Raw genomic sequence first — 19,501 nt, 5'->3', positions numbered from 1 at the left:
GCTGAATCCTGAAGTGGGAGACACGAGACTGATGTTTCAGGGCATTTTCCTTCTTTACCCCATGGTTTGTATGGTGCATGTAGTTACAGAAGCACTGTCCGTGGAAATGAAGCCAGCAAGGCAATGCCGATGGTAACGGTGAGCTCTGGGGCCTGCTCTGGATGCTGTTCTGCTCCAAAGCTGGGGGGGGTCTCTGAGCTTCGGGCTGCCACATTCTTGGGTCTAGCTCCTTAGGGGAAGGGGTGAAACCAGCCACCCAGTTGTTGGCTTGGAGTTTATGGGGGTTTCTGTGCATTGCCTTGGGTGCACAGCGGGTAGGGCGGGAGTCAAGGGACTTTTGTTCATAAATGAGTGTGAAAATAAAGGACTTCCCAGTGAGTCAGGCTGCAGGCTCATTCCAGCATCTGTAAGGAACCAGCAGGCTGATGCTACCCTGGTAGTGTGGACAGGGCATAGACACAGCCCCTGCTGAGTGATGGCAGCTGGGCCAGTGCATCAGCTGTAACAGCAGCCGCATTTGCTTCCCAGTTTCCTGGATGTAGAAAAATGGGAGAGAGTCCAGTGGAAGGCAATGAAAATGGTTTGGGGGCTGGGGCACATGACTTGGGGGAGAGGCTGAGGGAGCTGGGCTGATTTAGTCTGCAGAAGGGAAGATTGAGGGGGATTGAATAGCAGCCTCCAACTCCCTGCAGGGGGGCTGTAAAGGGGATGGAGCTGGGCTGTTCTCAGTGGGGGCAAATGACAGAACAAGGGGAAGGGAAGTTGGGGTTAGATATTAGGGAAAACTTTCTTATGAGGAGGGTAATAAAGATCTGGAATAGGTTACCTAGAGAGGTGGTGGAGTCTCCATCCTGGGAGGTGTTTAAGACCCAGGTAGACAAAGCCTTGGCTGGGATGATGTAGTTGGGGCTGGTCCTGCTTGGAGCAGGGGGCAGGACTAGATGTGACCCCCTGAGGTCCTTTCCAACCCTCATTCTCTCTGATTCTAGGCTGTTCAGGTCGGCACGTTGCATGGACTTAAACTGTAGGTTTGGATCCGGGGAGTCTAATACCAGGTGTATATTGGGAATGCTGGCATGGCTTCCCCAGCAAACCCTGCTCATGTAATGGGCACAGTAGCTGAAAGGACTTGCTGGTCTCCATTCAATGAGCCACTTAACCCTGGCTTTTATGGCACCGCATAGCTAGCTCTGCTGTGAGACCCCTTTGTAGCATCCAGCTGGTTGCAGAGACAAGGGGGCCTGTCCCCAGCAGTCCCTGCAGGGTTTTATGTGGGCAGCTCAGCACCCAGGCTGCAAATGCCATGGTGGCAGCAGGGCCAGTGCTGGGGCAGGCAGCCTGGGGGAGCATCTTGCCCAGGGCCACTCCTCAGAAATGATAGGGCCCTTACATTGGGCTCCCCTCCCCACCAGCCTGCTTGTAGCTACACGCTCACGATTCATAGCTGGTTTCAGTTGCACTTGTGAATTTTAAGCCAGTGCAGCAAAGCTCTTACGTCACGAGTTCAACCAGGAAGACCAATCAGCAATATGTGAAAGCCACTGGTGACCGATGAAGATGCCAGCCAGTCCGTATCCCTGCCCTGACCCCAGCAGGTCCAGGCCTCGTTGCCCCACCCTGTGTCCAGTACCCAAGTGACCGGTGTGAAACTAGGAGTGGGTCTGTATGAGCAGCCATCACCGGCTCTCACTGGATTATAGGCCCCTTGATGGATAGGCTCATCCTCTGCCTTTGCTCCTGACTGCAGACACTGTCTAAGGCAGCACTCAGCTTCTCGGTGATTGGAAACACCTGGTGCCTGTTCTGGTGCCGGTCCCGGGGTAAGGTGTCTCCCGGGCTCCTTTACCCCCTAGGCCTGATGAAGATGAGCTCAACCCGAGCTCTGCTCTTGGTCCTGCAGACCATCTGAGCAGGTGGCTGCATGGGTTGGGATTTCTTTTGTTAGCTGACGGGTCTGAACGTGCCTGTGCGACCAGGTGAGCCTGGGCCACGCTTTGCCAGAGGCTGCTCGTGTCAGTCCTCTGATCACAGCCTGCAACACCCATGTGTCGGTTGGATGGACTTGCCACAAAGCTCCATCTCTTCCCCACTTTGAGAGCTGCAAAGGGGAGCCTGCCCTTTGAGGCCTCGAATAACTCAGTCCTCCCGATACCCCTGAGAAGCATTGTGACCCTTGCACCCCACTTTCCAAAGAGGCCTCTGTTCTGGCAAGTGCCTGTCTGGCCCTGATTCCCAAAGGGTTTTCAAGGGAAAAGTGAGGACTGGGGACGCCAGGACCATCCTCTCTGTGCTGGGGAAGGAGACACAAGACCCAGCATTTCAGGGACTCGCCTGCTGACTCCCAGTCAGGGGCTTTTGCATCAAGGGGAGACATTTCTAGAGGGTCATCGCTCAGTGCCGAGTGGCTCCCGCCCTGCCCCGACCTGCGTGGGTCCCCCTCTCAGCCCTGGCAGCTGCATTTAGAAGTGAAAAACTAGCTGAGAGTCTTTTGCACACGTCCGTCTCTCCTGTAGAGCTGACTCAGGGCTCTCACGCTAGCTCTGTCCCTTAGGGCAACTCTACCGGTGAATGATTTTCCTCAAGTTCTTGTACTTTAGGATTAGTCATTTAATTGTATGAAAGGCATCAAGTTTGATAAGTGCTTATTGTGGTCGTTTATAGTTTTTAGAGCGCTCATCTTGGGAATTTTTTTCTTCCTGGACCTATCACCAAGCAATGACACATTCATAGCTGAGGAGCACATGCACATACGCTGCCTGGGGATTAATTATTGCCGTTTTCAAGTCTGTCACTTTCTTTTCCTCTAGTAAAAACTAAAAGCAGCTAAGTGTTAATGAAGCTTTCAAGGCTGTCAAACTCATCAATCAGCTCCATTCATTGAATCCTCTGAGCCAAATACCCAAGCAGTCCCATGGCTATTAGAAGTCAAAGAGTCTCCTAATTAGGAATGTCTCGTCATGGGAGTGCTCTCTCCCTTGAAGGGCTAGAAATAGATGTGGCAGCTCAGAAACTAGGGACCGTGACAAGTTCGGTTCCAGCAAAGCATGGCTGACTTTTCAAACACTTCTTCTCAGGAAAGGGGGTGAGAGGGGCTGCAAAACTCAACGCCACTCCAAGTTTCCCTCCGCCGTCATCTCCAGCAGCTGGAGGACTACAAGCTCCGAGTGGTTTAGACACCTACTGCACAGGTTGGGCCTGATCTGTGCAGCTGAATGACAGACAACACGTCGTGCAGAGCGGCTTTTATTGATGCTCTTTGGAGAAATGGGGAGACTGGGAAGCGCCGTTGCTGTAGTCCTTGCCCCTAGACCCCCAGTGATCTTGCAGTGGGCTCCCCTCTCGCTTGCAGGCGAGGTGGCCTTTGCTTGTGGCTGGTTTCTGTAGCATGGGCTGTCAGGGCAGTGCCTCACGTATGCATGAGACCGGGGCTGTGCTGTGCGCTGCGGTCGCTGTTTCTGTTAAGCCTACGGCAGAGTTTCTTGCTTGGTTTCTCCTGCCTCTGATGTGACAAGCTCGCTGGGCAGGGGTGGAAAGAGCTGGCTGCAATGGGGGCGCTTGCAATTGGGCATTGAAGTTTGCTTTTTGGGGGGGAAAGGAGGGCTAGGGCAGCTAATGAAGGGGTAGAGGCAAGAGGCTGTTGTGCCTGCTGGGTCTTCCCAAGCTGAGACCCCTTTGAGACCACAAACTGGGGGACGTGAGAGGAAAGGAGGCTCCGTCTCAGCCCACAGGGAAGTGCCACCCTGCCTGAGGGCAGAGTCAGCCCCAGGGCTGGGAGTGTCTATGGGTGCCTGCAGGGAAACTGAGTCACATACAACTTCCCCTAGCCAGACTTTGGCTCCGTGGACCATTTATCCTGTGACAGGTGAAGGTTAAATGCCCAGGCAGTCCATGGAGAGGGGCCTGAGACCAGGTCCATCCCCACGCCATCCTAGTGGGTGCGCTAATTATTGGGCAAGAGAGGCCAGGGGGTGTTATGCCAGGGTTTGGAGTTAGGCATTCAGCCCTTGGGGGAGTCTTTGCTCTGGGAGGTGCTCGGCCGGGGCTTCATGCAGCCCGACACTACGTGCCAGGCCCACCTGTTGCAACCCACCATGGGACGGCTCAGCCCTTTCTCCACCCTGCCGTCCCTCCTGAGTGTGGACAGGGAGAGCCGGGCGCCGCAGCCTGCCTGGAAAGGTACCTGACTTGGGCAGAGGCAGGGGAGCCCTCGGGAGCTTGATGGCGTGCACGGATCCTGGCTGGGGCAACATGTCACGGGCTGGGTGTGGGGGACAGGTAACCCCGGCTGCAAGCATTTAGGGTGTTTTCATCCCCCGAGAAGCCTCCCACTGCCTCTGTCCCTGTTCAGAGCAAGCAGGGGCAAGTGACTCCCAGATCCCCACTCACCCCAGGATGGGACTGGCTTCCAGCTGGATGTGCAGGCCGGTGCTGCCCTTCGGCTCTGGAGAGAGCGTCTCATGGGCTGACGAACCTGAGATTGACCCTCGTGTTTCACCATTCTCAGGTTAGACAGTCCTGGGGACGCCCCTCACTTGGCAGCGGTCCGGCTCCTTCCTCCAGCCGGCTTCGCCCTCCCAGGTGCTGGAGAGGAGAGAAAGAAAGAGGGGTCAGAGCTGCATGTTGCTCTCCCAACCAGCCATGATGGCTCCTGCGGCACCCCTTGGCCTGCCTCTGTTGCAGCCGTCACCCCGCATGCTGGGCACGCAGGGTCTGTGCTGTCCTAAAGCATGGGAGAGGCCAGGTAACACCACGCTCTGCCAGGCTCTAGGCTACTGCAGGAAGAGCTGGTTAAACATATAATGGTGCCGGAGCTGCATCTCCATGGCCTGGGCTGACCCCCTCCCCTCTCTGCTGCATCCCAGCTTCGGGCAGGGGATCAGTTAGGGGCCCTGGACTGGCCAGCTTCTTTCACGGGACCCAAGTGACTTTCATATGAAATGGACTTTCCCTTTCATTTTCTGCAGAGCTTCAAATGCAGAAGCATCACGAAAGCCCGCCGGATCCTGGCCGCAGCAGCCACAGAAAGGTATGTGCAGGCTTCAGACAGGGAAGCTGCTTAACTTGTCTGGAGCCGATAATGGCCCCTAACCACCCCCACGGGCAGCACAGCCCAACATGCATGCACCAGAGACCATGTGGGGGTTTGAACCTGGCTCTCCTGAAAGCATTTGCCTGTCGCCTGCTTGCCAGTGCCCACCTATGTGTGCCTTTGCACGAGCAGTTTGGGCACCTCCAGAAGTGCGCAATGGTGCCTGTCTTCTGGGATAGGGTCTCTGCTCTCGGGGGGGCAGGCAGCCCCGCTCTCTTAGTGGGCTTGATCTGTGTGCCAGGCAAGTCTCTCCTCCTTGCCAGACCCCATGGCTTCTCCCCTGCTAACCTCTCCTGACTTGGAAGACAACAGCCCCTTCTCCCAGCCCTTAGTGGGAGCGGGGAAAGGGCTGAGTCTGCACCAGGCAAATGTTTCCCTGTGGGCCGGATCCTGTGGCCTCATGCTTGCAGAGCAGGACCTGGCCCTGGGAGCTGTGGAGGCCACTACAGAGGGGATGGAGATGGGCTTTTCTCTGTGGCTGCAGAGGACAGGGCTAGGAGCAATGGTCTCAAGCTGCAGCAGGGGAAATGTAGGTTGAAGATGAGCAGGACTTGTCTGACTGCAGGGGTGGTCCAGCACTGGACCAGGCTGCTAAACTAGTTGTGGAGCCTCCAGCCTTGGAGCAGGTGAGACGGACACTGGGCTGGGATGATTTAGTCTGGGATATTCCTGCCTTGAGCATGGGGCTGCACTAGATGCTCGTGGGAGGCTCCTTCCCGCCTGACTTTCTTATGACTCTATGGAGGCTGCCCCCTTCTACCTGGCCAGCCCTCCTGCTGTCCTGTTCTGGTCCATGGAGCGGGCCTGGCTTTGCCTCCTTCCCTGGCAGTGCTGTCTGTCTGTCAGGGCAGCTGTCCCTTGGGGGTGCACGCACGCTTCTCTGTGCCTGCAGGTCTCTCCCCAGTGGGATGTCTTGAGCCAAAACCCGCTCCCCAGGCAGCTCTTCCATGTGCGAGGAGGCATGAGTTGCAACTGCCTTCCCCCCGTCACTACAGCCCAGTTTCCCTCCTCCGACATCACGGGTCAGTGCTGGAGACCCCCTGATGTGGGCAAGGGGCCAGCCATGGCACGGGGACACTTCCAGCTCAGAAAGTCCTGGTGCCGTGATGTCCCCACCTGGTGCAAGGGCTCACAGGGACTTGGCAGGGACGTCACCGTCACAGTCCACGATGTGACCACGTGCTGCTAGGAAGTGTCTCCCCGGCATCATGTCACCCAGGCCCCCCAGGTAACGGTTACCCCCATCGTCCACACACGGTCCGGCCCCGGGCAGATGCTCCCCATGCCGCTGGGTTGTGTGAGCCTGCGGGAGAGGAGACAGCTTGCTCTTGAGATACTTCTGCAGCGGATTGGCAGCTTCAGCTCTACGGGGGCCAGGGGAAGCGGGGCAAGCATGGCTGGGAGTGGACAGGCCACGTGTGAGCGAGCGCGGGACCGTTGGGGACATGTGGGGACAGCCGTGCCACGTGGGGACAGCCGTGCCGCTGAAACTTCTCCTGGTGCTTAAATGGGGTTAGGCAGCCTGTGTGGATGATTTTATTCTGGATTCAGGAGCTGCAACCGGTTTTGCCTTCAGCTTCACCAAAGAGAGCTGCTCTCAGACCCACCCAAGGGCTTGTGTGTGCAGTAGGCTGACACCCCTGTAATCCTGTTGAAAGACACAGGGGCTGTTCTCCCCAGGGAGCATGTCCTGGGCACCCTGGCACTTATTGTGCCCTGTACAGGAACTTCTTCCTGCAGGCAAACCCCAGGATGGTCCCCACAGCCTTTTCCTGGCTTTAAATGAGCAAGTTTAGCACCCCAGCTAGTTAAATCAGTACAACTTTCCTGCAGGGACTATCCCTTAGACGTTGCACAAGCAGGTCCCTGGGAGAGGGGCAGTTTGGCACTGACCTGGCAGTTGGCTGTTGTGCCTGCAGGGGTTTGCGTGGGCAAAATGCCGGTGCCAGGACATGGCTGGTTCACGTGGTGGGGATGGAGATGGGGGTTAGTGGTGCCCTCATAGAAGGCACCAGTGCTTGGCAGCAACACCTTGGCATTGAGGGGGTGAGACTGAGGGCTGCAAGGTAAGGCTGCCGGGCCCCTGGGGCTGTGGGCGCTGGAGAGGAGCCAGCAGAGGCTATCGGCCCAAGCGGTCCGACTGCAATTGCATGGTGTAGCAGCGCCGCCGGGGACGGGACAAGCCAGGGCTGCTCTGGGCCGGAGTGTGAGTGCAGGAGCAGCAGGAAGGTGTGTTGAACTCAACATGGTGGTGAAGGTGGAGGCTGCCCCATCTGGAGACAGGGCTGGTTTAGGCGGGAAGGGCTGGGCACCTCCCTGCTCTGTCTGAGCTCAATGGCATGTCCCTTTCCGCCCCCCACCCCGGCTGAGCCCCGCGCTCCTGCCTGCCCACATCCTTGCGGTCATGGCGTGTGCATCCTCCCGTGAAATTCCAGCCCACGCGTCCCCTGCTCGGTTTGCATTGCATGTTAACGACACCTTGTCGTGGGCTCCAGGTTGCAGAGAGCCTGGCTGTCCCTTCGGGGAAGTGTGTGACACGCATGGCGGGTGCTAAGCCTTTCATGTCCTAGCAGCATCTGAGGCTGTGTCTGCACACACGGCAGCTGGTGCGGGCATGGGGCTGGGCTCAGTGATCTCTGCAGAGGCAGCGGGTCAGGCTGGGTTTGCAACTCAGAGCACTGGTCATGGGGCGCAGAGCTCAGCCCTCCAGAGAGCGGACTTCATGCTGAGAGCAGGCTGAGCCCTTTGCCCCTTTATGCACATGGCCACTGAAGTCAGACAGGACCAGCTCCATTTGTCTGCTTAAAGCAAAGCCAGGGCTTCGATGGGCACCTCGCTGCACCACACCAGTCATATGGAAGGCATGGGCGGTGCGGCCCATGGCTCAAGGCCTCAAATACTGAGTTTTCCTTAAAGCTTAATAAGAGCCTCTAGGATCAGTCCTAGATCCTAGAGATCAGTCCTAGAGATCTCTAGGATCAGTCCTAGACCCACCGCAGCACCAGCGCAAGGAAGCTAGGGATTCGGCCCGCTATGACAGAGCAGCGTAGTGCAGGTCTGCCAGCAGTGCCCCGAACTTGGGAATTCAGCAATGCAAAATCCCCTGAGGTCTGAGGAAGGAGATCCCTCAGTGGGTTGCCAGAGCTCACTGGAAATGGGACCTGTCCGCTTTCTGAAAGCTGCCTGATGCCCACACAGAGACGAGCTCTCCGTGCAGGGTAGCTGTGGGTGCCAGGAGGAAAAATGCCCCCATAACTGCTGTACATTAAAAAAACGCCTGGTTTGCAAAATCTATAGGGGATTTGTTTTTGGTTTGGATAATTCTTCCAGCAAAACCCCCACGAGGTCTCCAATCTCCTCAGAAGAGGACCCGGGGGACTTGCTTTCTACCCTTCCTACTCGCTTTCCCCAATCTTATCATGGTCCCACTCTCTTAAGAGGCGCTGAGCCAGGTTCATCTCTCAGGCAATGCAAAAGGACTCTATTGAGTGGGGTGAGCTCTGGGGTAAGTGGATAACCCAAATGAGCTCCCTGGGGCTGGAGAAACCCCAAAGCGGTCTCGGGGTTTGAGTTCAAGAAGCGCTTTTGTCTTTTCAATCCCAAATCTGTGATCAATGGGTTTTTAAATGCATGAAGCCTTACAGATAAATAGCATCCCGGGTACGGGCTTGAGGCGAAAGCATGTTGAATGCCTATTTTAATGAATATTAATTAATTGCTGTTTATTCATTAATCTTTGCCTCTGAATCTAATAGACTGATGAAACGTTGGCTGATTTCTGAGTGTCTTAGGACAGCAGATGAAAACAGCACAGAGTTTAAGCACATTGCAGGACTTCAAAGATGCACTAGACATTACCTCTGGGCAAAGAGGGGGCAGAAAGCCGCGTCAGGCTTACCTGTGGCTTCTTCTAGGAGGAAAGCAGCTTGTTTCTAATCTCTCTTCTCTGGTCTTCTCCAGGCCCGGGCTGCAGTCTCCCACCTCTCACGCTCACTCCTTCACTCTGCCTCCCCCACACCTGCTTTTATGGCCTTTCTCAGCACTAGACTGACTTGAGCCAGCTAGTAGCAAATTGCCACACGTTGTACGAGCTTCCTGTTTGTTCATCGCGAGCGGCTGTGGTAAAATTTCCATTACACCACTGGACAGACGAGGCGGCAAGGGAACTTGAAGAAGTAGTCGAAAAAAAAAAAAAGCCCCTTGTGCTGTAGCACTTCTTTGAACCTTGTTATAAACTAAGGAACTGCCTGGCTCAGCTTTTCTAAACTAGGCTTAAAAGAGGGATGCCTCTGTGTGAATTAGGTAGGCAGTGGGTACGCCAAGCCCTGGGAGACACGGGTGAGCACCGTGGACCTTGTTAGAGGGGAGGCTCTGACAGCGTGGAGGCTTCGACGCCTAGAAGTGACTCTGTGGAGTAGCAATGCACCCCTATAAAAAATACTCAGTTTACACACAAACAGATGCATGTTTCTGAAGACCTGCCTGGCCAGCTCAGGTTCGGCACCAGAACCCCTCTGCCACCCCAAAGCCTTTGCAAGTGGGATTTAGCAACCTGCTTTCCTATTGCCCAGAGATGCTGTGGGCAGAGCCCATTCAGCCTTGTGCCAGGGCAAGAGACAAGCTGACCTCTGAAGGTCAGTCCTGGCTTGCTTTCGAGATCGCTCTCCTGTGTCAGCTGGATCAGCACCCAGCACCCGCGCCCCGAGTGCTGCCGTCTCCGCAGGGCCAAGACGGGCACGAAGTAGCTCAAGCTTATTTTTGTCGCTCCGGGGAGTAGGCCTGGCTTGGAAACTGCCCAAGGAACAGGCTGTGAAATCAGGAGGAGTGATTTTTTACATAATTGCCTGCTAAAGCCAGGCAAGCATCTGTAGTTTTAAAGAAGCCCAGAAAACCCATTGGGGGCTGCAGGAAGTCAGGCCTTTATAAGGAAAAGGAGGGCAGGGGCGGAAAACAGCCCGGCATAAAAATATTGATAAGGCAGAATGGAACTAAACCCGAGCACAGAGGAAGTGGCTTCTCTCTTATTCAGCCTTTGGCATCAGCAGATTGCGTGTTGCTGCGGGGGGAGGCTTAAGCACTTTTGTAGTATGGGGAAACTGAGGCACAGAGCAGTGATTTGGCAGTGCCACGTGCTGAGAAGTGAGTTCACATCGCCGCGGAGGCAGGACCTGGATGAGGGGTAGAAGCTCACCCCTTCCCCATGCACTAGGCTGCATTGCCTCCGGGTCCGCTCCATCCTCCTTGTCTCACGTCCGGCTGCATGGAAGAGCCGTGTTCTGACTGACGGGCTGGAGAAGGTGTCTGAGCAACCTCAGAGGGGTGGAGGTCGCCTAGCTTGGGTCTCCCTGGTGGCAATGTGGCTTTGCCGGCTCCGAGGTGGAAGGGCTCTGGCTAGCCAAAGAAGGAGGCCGTGAGGTTCATGTCAGTGGAGAAGAGCGAGGGTCTCTTGGCTGGAGAAGCAGACTAGCAACCTAGATGCTGGGCTCACCTCTCTCAGCTTCACTTCCCTGCCCATGAACAACACCCACCTCACAGGGATGAGGGTTGGGAGGCGTGCAGCCCATCTGTTCGGGACTGGGGAGGGGAGCTTCGCTGGGCTTAGGAATCTGCAACCATTTCAGCAGCGGGTTGATGGAAACCCCGTATGATTCGGGTGCCAGGCATCTCCACTGCAGCTTTGCCGTGGTTATGGTATGAAGCATCTCTGCTACAGACGAGTCTGATAGGGGCGAGCTGTCCATGCTGTGCTTTGAGAGCTTCAGAGGAGAAGGCCTGGGCGAGCAGGGCATTTGTACTGCTGTATCGACCCCTCTCCAGCCACGGCTGCTTTGCCCAGACCAGTCTTGCTTGCAGCTGGTATGAATTGTCTGCTGTGTAAGGGGCACATGGGGCACGGGTGTTTGCTGCTCTGGTTGTAGTGTATATTTTGTGTCTGACACATGCCAGAATTTCAGCCCTAATATTACATCTCTTGCTACTATCTCACTTGAACCCTGAAAGTCTCTTATCCCTGTTCTGAATGGGAGCTCTTAGAAACCACTTGTTAGACCTTGCTTCTTTGGCCTCTTCAAGCTTAGCACCTTGCAAATGCTATATGACACGGCATGATCTGAACAACAGGGATGAGTCCCCGTAGGCCTTTCCCCGTGCAGCTCTGGGTGTGCAATGGCCTGGCATTTCGGGTTTATGCCTGAACACCTTATTTGCCGCTTGCCCCCAGCACTTGGTGAGGATCGAGGGGGCAGCGCGTCGGCTGTGAGCTAGGCCGAGTAAGAGCAGGACACTTGTTTTCACCAAAGCAATCGCCTGTGTTTTCTCGTGTATTAGAGACGGGCCGCGGGGGTCTGAGCTGAACTTCAAAGGCTGCTTTGAAAGCTCACACTGATCAGATATTGCACCTTGTATTTCTCTACTTGCACAGTAATAATGGTTTGTAGCAGCAATTACAGAGAGAGGGAGGTGAAGGAGGGGCTGGAACGATAGGTACATTTGTGTGACTTGCTCTTTTTCTTACTGCTTAATCCAGGCAGAAGAATACGGGGAACCAGTACTTAGCACTGAAGGTTTCTCCTGCCAGGTATGAAATAACCCTGCTTTGCCTATCCATCGTGCAGTTCCCATGGTACAAAAGCTTACCGTGCACTTTTCAGAGCACTATTAGCCCTCTCGCAAAGCCGCTGGGCTCTGAATGTGAGCATGAGACCATCTCGCAGCAGGCAAGTCACAAACACATGCTGTCTCTGGCCTTTGTTGTGGTCAGTCAGACCTCTATGTGCCTAGGGAGGTCCAGCGACCATGTGTTTGTGGATGAAATCTTTGCATTCAACCTGCTACCAAAATAGCCCTTGTGTTTCTACAAACGGCTAACTTCTCTAGTGAATCGCTTGTCTCAGTCCAGCTTCGCCTTTTCAAGACACCATTGATACTTCTACGGACTAAAAGTCTGCACCCCGTTGCTGTTGCCACTCACTTTTACGTGGTGAGAATTCAAAACCAATCCCATCTGCAATGTAAAAATTAAATTGCCTCGCTTGTCATTACAAAAACAAAACTGGACTAAACAAAAAGCAACCCCCAAACCGAAGCAAACAGAAACCTCCCCAGTCCCCCCGAAACAAGTCAGATTTGGGGGAAAACTGGCTACCTTCCACCAACATTTGAGGGGTTAATGACCTTGATAAATCACCTCCCCAAATGGTTTAGTAAGGACAGCAGGGCTAACTTGAGGCTGTCCTGCTGGCAGATATCACGCTACACATGTATTTATATTGCACGTGTCATGTATTATAATAATTCAAAAATGATCATTCATTTCCTTATAGTAATACCATGCAATTATATGACCTATAACATAGTTAACATTGTACATCTACACATCTCACCTTGAATATGTATTTATGAAGTTTTATAGGTATGTGTGAAGGTATGTAATTGTTCTACTGGACTTTTTAGCATTTATGTTGCTAGACACACACACGCTATGGAAGATCAGTGGAGTTTTACCATGTATTAGTCAACAATGCAGTTTAATGACCAGAAGCTATCTCCATGCTGGGCAATTCAAAGCTCTTCCACGGAGCTCAGGTGCTGAGGACAACTCTGACCTTATATCTCGTAAGATCTCAACACGGCTATTTTACAAAACAACAGCCTGATGCCTTTGGTATCGAACTGTAGCCACTTCTGGGTGAGAAAGTTTATTCTTTGGATGACTTTAGTGACTATTTCCCTCCAGTCCTATGTTTCATTTTCTCATTGTAAACGTCTTTTATCCACTTCGTAAGACAGCGGACAGATGATTCACTGATACAAATTCACCAGGGGTTGGGGGGAGATGGGGGACGACAACCTCCTTCAGCTTTCTTTGATATAAGAAACTTTCTTCCCAGGCGCATGAATCCCAGCTAGGGCACATTTTAAGTGACAGCCAATCTGAATGTAATTGTGGGTAGCAGCACATCATGGTTTCCAGTGATTCTGCTTCTGGGCTTGTTTTTGCTCATTAAAATAGAACACGCATTGTGATCTCGGCACTAAAAGCCACCTTAGGCAACACTTTAAAAATAGCCCCACATTTTCCACTGCAGTTTTATAGCACCTTGGAGCTGAAGACCCACCTCCGATAGGTAATTGTTCTGAGCGCCGATTCTTTGAGTGGTTTCTTTAAACAGGTTTGCTGGGCCTGGTGATCAGGAATGAACCACATATTTCAGTTGGCCCATCGAAACGTGGGGCAGGGCTGCCAGGGACGAGACACCGTTGCTCTTCTATGAGAGCCGTGCACCCGAGGGAAACAGAGGGCTTTGCTTCATGCCACAGCTCGTTTTTACCACGAGTCGTCCCAGTTCCTTGGCGAAATATCATGGAACTGAAATTAAAGGTTGCGTCTCTTATCGAGGAAGTAAGAAACGGATGGGAGGGAAAGTCGGAAGTAAAAGTATTTTACTGCTCTGTGTGGAAAGTGGAAAAAAAAAATCCCCGTGCCCTCTGCAAGCCTCCAGCCAAGACCCGGGCTGGTAGACCTCCTGGTTCGGTACTTTATAGTAGCTCAATAATGCAACCCTGGACACACTTGAGAGAGACCGTTCTCCCCCTCAGTAGAAAGAGAAACTATTACTGAAAGCCCTGCTCTCAGCCATGCAGCGCCTTTGCCTTTGGCGGTCCAGCAGATACTGTTCTCTGGTTTAATTTGTACTGTTTCGCTGTGCTCTTAGCTGCGAGAGGTCCCTGTTCCAGGCTTTGTTTTGCTGGCTGGGTCACTTGTGGCTTGGTCTGTACCTGGTGTGAGGCAGGAAGTCAAACAAGAAGTTGTTGAACCTCCGCTGAGTTTGCAGAAGTTGTTAAGAACGAAAGGAGCCTGTGGTCAGTGGCGACTTTTGGTAGGATCCTGCCAGTAGGAAGAGCCTGAATGAGTTTAGCCTGAGCCCTGCCTGATGCGATTGCTATAGCAGATGGTGGGATTCAGTCAAATACTTGATGCACTGGACTAATTGAAGCAATGACGGGGAGAGAAAAGTGGTCAGGAGAAAGAAGCAGGCATGTAATGCTTCCTCAGTGCGTTCATTGAGGGACTTGATTCTCTGTCGCTAACTGGAGTAGCCCTGTTTTTCCTCTTGATTCATTTGCAATCTGTTTTTTTTGGAGTTAGTTGTGCCTGGGCCTGCAGCTATCGGAGGCGTTAGCCAGTGGGTTGCTATTGTCCAACAGCTCTTTTCTTTGGGTTCACTTCCAGCGCGTGGGCTCGGCAGGGTGCAGCACCTGGTCAACAAGGCACGTAAAGCTGGAGCGCAAGCTGCGTGGAAGCTGTCTGTCACTACAACCATTTCTTTTAATGAATATCTCAGGTTTAAGAGGAAATGTGATTCAGTCTATCACGACACATGACATCCAAGCTTTTAAGCCCACGCCTGTCCATTTCCAGGCCCTGCCCATAACGCTAAAATGTGCCATAGTTGCTAAAATGTGCCATTGTTAGTTTTTTGGCCGTTTCTTCTTTCCACTTCAGAAAGGAAAAGCTTACTCAGTAACCAGGAGGCAGGGTGCAGCAGGTCTTTCCCCTCAGAAACAAGGATTGATTATACTGTGAATATCTCAGGGTCCTTTCCCTTTGCACTGTAAAGGGCCTGGCATGCTTTGGGCCACTGCGATGTTAATTAATAACCCCCCTTTGCATAGATCCAGTGTCGAGGATAGGGGAACAATAAATAGGGGGGGTGTTTTGTAAATAGTGGTCTCTATTCTTCAAAGGCTTTCTGCTTCAGCGAGGACTAGGCCCTGCGAAGATTGCAGTCTGGAGACTATTGTGTCGGAGCATATATCAGTAGCGTGGGACTTCCTTGATCGATGAGATTAGGGCATGAAATGTTGCACGCAGATGGCCCGGGCTCTGTGGAGGGGGCAGTGGGCCACACGAACCCAAGAGAGACTAGCGTTCCTCTTTTAGACGAGGGTGTTGGTTGTAGCCATGCTGGTCTCAGGATGTAGGCAGACGCGGTTCTTGGGGTCAATGTGATCTCTTTTATTAGACCAACTCAATAGTTGGAAAAATTGTTCTTTGCAAGCTTTGGGGCACAAAGCCCCTTTTTCAGGCACAGGGGGAGTCTGCTGGGCATTTCCCCGCTGTCTCGGAGGGCTGCGGAGGAAATGTGCTCGCAGGAGGAGGCAAAGGAGCGTCCTCAGCCGCTGAGCCCCACGGACCTCTTCCCAGGTGAAAGGATGGTCCAACCGTCTTCTCTTTTTTCACCTGCCGTTAAGCCGTGTTAGCAGGAGGCAGCTCTAGGGCTATAAAAGGAAACAACAGGTCTGTTGGTCTGCGTGAGATCGGTATCTCAGAAAAAGGTGGGTTTTTTTTTTTGTTTTTTGTTTTGTCGTTGCTGCTTTACTGCCTGTTGGCGCCTCAGCCTTTCTGGTCACTGCGCGGGGTGGTGTTTCCCTTCCGGCCAAGAGAGCAAAGGGAGTGGGTGCACTCAGAGGCCTCCCACGCAGTTTTTCCGATGCTGCGCGTTCGCCGCCTGCCCTTTGCTGTCGACAATAGAAAGTCAGACTCGAGGTGCCGTGAAAGGAAGGGTGGAGCAGGGCGCTGCGAGAGCGCTGCTGGCCCTGCGGGTCCTGGCCCCGAGTCAGAGAGTGCTTCCACCAGGCAGGGTTGTGCTTTTGGAGATGCTGGGTTGCCCCAGGGGGGCAGGATGCTCGAGCAGGTCATGCGTGATGCTCGAGGTCATGCCTGCTGCCCGTCAGGAAGCTCAGCACCGAGCCCCTGGCATGGCTGGGAAGTGGCATAGACTAGTTTTGAAGCCTGGGCTCAACAGGTTTAAGCCCCACAGGGTCCAGAGCCGGTGGAGCAGGACTGTGCAGAGCCCAGCTGTTTCAGGGCATAGGGATTGAAAGCGGACGGTGTGGAGAGCGGGGTCTGGTGGGATGGAGGGGTCAGGGGGCCTGTGCAACCTCCGATGCGCTCGGGGTTGTGTTTCTACCATGCAGTCACAGCTGGAAGCCTTCCCGAGGGACACCGATGCCTTCCCAAGGCTGGGGGCAGAGAGGAGAGCCTTGGGAGCTGCTGCAGCCGTGGTGGGCACGAATCAGGGGGGACTGGGGAGGGACCCGATGCATGTATTGTGAGTGGTATTGACCTAAAGGGGCCTTCCTTTGCTCGGCGGGGCTTTCCTCTGCCCCCGGGACCACGCCATGCCTTGCTGGATTCGCTGCATCCGATTTTTAAGGAAGCTCAGAGGCCTCACGCCCATTGAAGCCCTGTGCGTTTGCCCCCGTGCAGAGCTCAGGTTCAGCTCTTGGCTGCGTGACCTTGGGTCTAAACTGGTGGTGCCTCAGTTTCCTGCTTTGTAAAACAGGGTGAATACCGGTTGCACCTGGGCAGGGCTGGAAGGGGCACGGCGCAGGCCATGCATAGCACGTCGCAGCTTTATCCGGGCCAGGGCGATGTCTTCTCATGGGCCGGCAGGTGGCGGCCTTACTCACTCCCCTGCACCGAGCTCTCCCAGGCTCTGGCTGGGAGCCCAGCCCTGCACCCTGGGCACCTCCCTGCAGCCGCAGCTGCAGAGGAGCCGCGTTCCCTTTGTTGGGCTCTGAATGCAGGAGAGAGACGGGGCCCGGCCCTGCTTTAATGCACAGGGGCTGCGTGGGGCTGCGTGCAGGCAGCGTGCTGTTCTTAGCCAGCCCAAGTGGCTTAGGTGCTGGGGTGCAGCTCCCTCCGGCTTCCCCAGGCTGCACGCTCTGGTCTTCCCTGTGCAACGGGTGCATCAGCTGCTCTTGTCATTCCCTGCACCCAGAGCCTCTGGTTTCCAGGCTGATGTTCCAGGAACAGCCCACAAAGCTCCCCGCCGTGCTGTCGCAGCTTTCCCCGTTCCCCACGGGCACTGTCCTGCCTCCGCCTGGGCCGCCAGAGCCCTGGAGCAGGAGACAGGCTGTCGCTCGCTGGCTCCATGCGTGTGCAGGGTTCACATGGGCTGTGTGTGCAGGGGCAGCCTGGCTCCCAGCAGGATGGGGCGACAGAGTTACCCCGGCCATGCAAGGGAGTCATCTCGCTGCAGGGCCAGGGCTGTGATTACCGGGGTCTTGGCTAGTGAGGCCACTGCCAGCTACCCCAGCAATGGCCTCTTTCAGGCTCCAGGATGCCCAGGGGCTGTTTTGGGCCTATGCAGGAGGATGGCTGCAGTGAGGACACTTGCTCAGGCCTCTGGGACTGCGGCATGTGGCCGATCTCAGCTGTGAGGCAATGGAGCAGGGGTGTGCAGGGCGAGACCGGGGTGCATCCACCTGTGTCTGCATCACGTCTGTGCCCTGGGCTGCTGTGACAAAGGTCCCTGTCCAGCAGCTCCCCCTCTTCAGCCTTTGCCTGCCCATGACCTTGCTAGGGTGGGTGCACGCACTGCCGACCTAGTCCTGCTCACCCCACAGCCCTTCCCTGAGTCTCTTCCAGGGTGGGCAGTCGCATGGAGCTAGGGGCCCAGTTCGCCGCCAGGTCCCCCAGCACTGCCCTCTCCCCCTGGCTCCGTGCCCTGCAGGGATCTCCCTCCCTCCGAAGCAGACCCCGCTCAGCTTTCCTCACTCCGAGGGGTAGATCCAAGTGAGGGGTAGATCCAAGCGGGGTCAGCCAGCAGGGCAGGGACGATTGCGCGAGGTGCCCTTGCCTCTGCTTTTCAGGGGCAGCTTGTGAGTGATAGGAAGGACCGGGGAGGTCACGAGGGAGCTTTCCCTCACCCTGTGGCTTGAGGAGCAGATACAGAGCAGGGAAACCTGGGGCCAGGGGGATGCTTGCTCTTGCCTCTGTTTGCCGGGATCCAGGATGTGCATGATAGGAGCTTAGGTGCCTGCTCAGGGTGGCTCATCCTTGCCCATTGCAGATCTACCTGGTGCTGCTGGTCAGTTGGAAGGAAATGCTCTCTCTTTCCAACTGCCTTTGTGCTTAAGACTTTGAGAGCCACCTACACGAGCAGATATTTTTAGTGCCGAGCTTATCCGGTGTCAGCGCCAGCTCCGGGCCCAGCGGCAGCGTCGAGATCATGCCTTCCCCAGGTGCTTGCTGGAGTTCAGCTTGTCTTCTAATTAGCCGTGGGGGTATGTGCCCAACCTCAGCAGCCGTAAATCATAGCGCCCAGGCCGGGGCAGATGGGAGCAGGGTTGTTTCTGCTTTTGGGCCAGGGCTGCCGGAGCGCCGACAGCCCCCGAAGCCCCAACGCTCCCTGTTGCTGCTGGGGTTGGGAAACACCATGCCTCGGGGTGGGCTGATCTCAGTACGGTGAAGCCTAATGCACCTGTAGTGCCCGTGCCTGCTGCTGGGAGCTTGGCCGTGCCCAGGGAGCAAAGTGCCAGCACATCCGCTCTCCATGCTCAGAGCTGGGTCCTGCTCTCCGGTCTGCGCAGATGGGAACAGGCGGCTCCCGGCACGACCGCTCAGCCGGAGGGGAAATCGTCTCTCAGGCTGGGGACTGCAAAGCAGAGAGAGATGCGGGTGCTGAGAACATGGGGCCGAGCTGCGTGCTGCCATACAACCCAGAGACAAGGATGCCCATCCGGGCAACTCCCCCTGCTCTCTGGGGCCAGCTGGATGGCTCAAAACTGGACTACAGGACAGTCAGACCACCTCCCCAGGAGGAACCGGGCATCTCACTGCTTGTGCTAGCTGCCGTACCCCTAAACTCTCTGTATCTCAGTCGTCTGGGATGGGGTAGAGAGGGATGATCCTGCTTGCGCAGGGGTTGGACTGGATGTGACTCCCCTGAGGACCCATCCAGCCTGACTTTGCTCATCCCAGGGCAGAGCGGAGGCTACGGAGAGGGGACTGGTGACAGCACTTACAGACAGACTGATGTACTTGAGGCAAAACACACTCCCACTCTGCACCGCAGACCCCCGAGCTAGAGCCGTGCCATCCAAGAAAACCAGAGGAAAACACTTCTTTCTTTTTTTTTTTTCTTTAGAAAATCTGGAATAAGTTAAAGTAGCCAACCATTTATATTAAAATAAAGTAACTCCGCTCTAAGGTCCGGCTGCACGTGCTGTCAGCCGGGACTCGGATTCCGTTCAAAAATAGGCCCTAGCTCTGAAGTGCACGAGTTCAAAAAATAAGCTATGCTGTGGGTTGGGGGAATAATCTCTCTGCAAATGTCCAGCGGGAGGTTAAGGTGCAAGCTGCCTCAACCCTGTTGCCGTCCCCGGGCTGCTGCCTGGGGGCGGAGGGCCGGGGTGCTAAGTGCTAAGGGTGTCTTCATCGTCGCTCCAGTCGGGGGGTGCGTCGGTCCCGAAGTAGCGATCTCCGAAATTCCCTAGAGTTGGCGGGTGAGAGAAGGACGTGCATTGGGGTATAGACTGCACTCTGCGGCTAGACTGCCGCCCCCAGCCCTCACCCAGCTGGGGTGAGCTGCATCCCCCCTCTCAGCCCACGAAGGAGCAAGG

The 19,501-nt window shown here is 55.0% G+C and overlaps 2 protein-coding genes across 4 annotated transcripts in view; one reads left to right on the top strand and one right to left on the bottom strand.

Moving 5' to 3' along the window:
• Positions 1–19,501, top strand: part of LOC102387924 (tripartite motif-containing protein 54-like) — a 57,172-nt gene that overhangs the window by 19,577 nt on the left and 18,094 nt on the right. The window contains 1 exon segment of the mRNA XM_025201681.1: positions 4,965–5,026. Coding sequence (XP_025057466.1) covers positions 4,965–5,026 — 62 coding nt within the window.
• Positions 12,324–19,501, bottom strand: part of UCKL1 (uridine-cytidine kinase 1 like 1) — a 36,953-nt gene continuing 29,775 nt past the window's right edge. For 2 of the 3 annotated variants that reach the window (XM_025201683.1, XM_006021659.3), the window contains exon 15: positions 19,231–19,371. In XM_025201683.1, the coding sequence (XP_025057468.1) occupies positions 19,295–19,371 (77 nt within the window). In that variant the 3' untranslated portion in view covers positions 19,231–19,294. Of the gene's footprint in view, positions 18,535–18,904; positions 19,372–19,501 lie in introns of those variants that run through there. The other variant, XR_003093574.1, reaches the window with a different exon arrangement.

Source organism: Alligator sinensis, unplaced genomic scaffold, assembly GCF_000455745.1.
Source record: "Alligator sinensis unplaced genomic scaffold, ASM45574v1 scaffold752_1, whole genome shotgun sequence".
NCBI lineage: Eukaryota > Metazoa > Chordata > Crocodylia > Alligatoridae > Alligator > Alligator sinensis.
The sequence above is the reverse complement of the archived record's forward strand: the minus strand, read 5'-3'. Positions and strand labels throughout refer to the sequence as shown.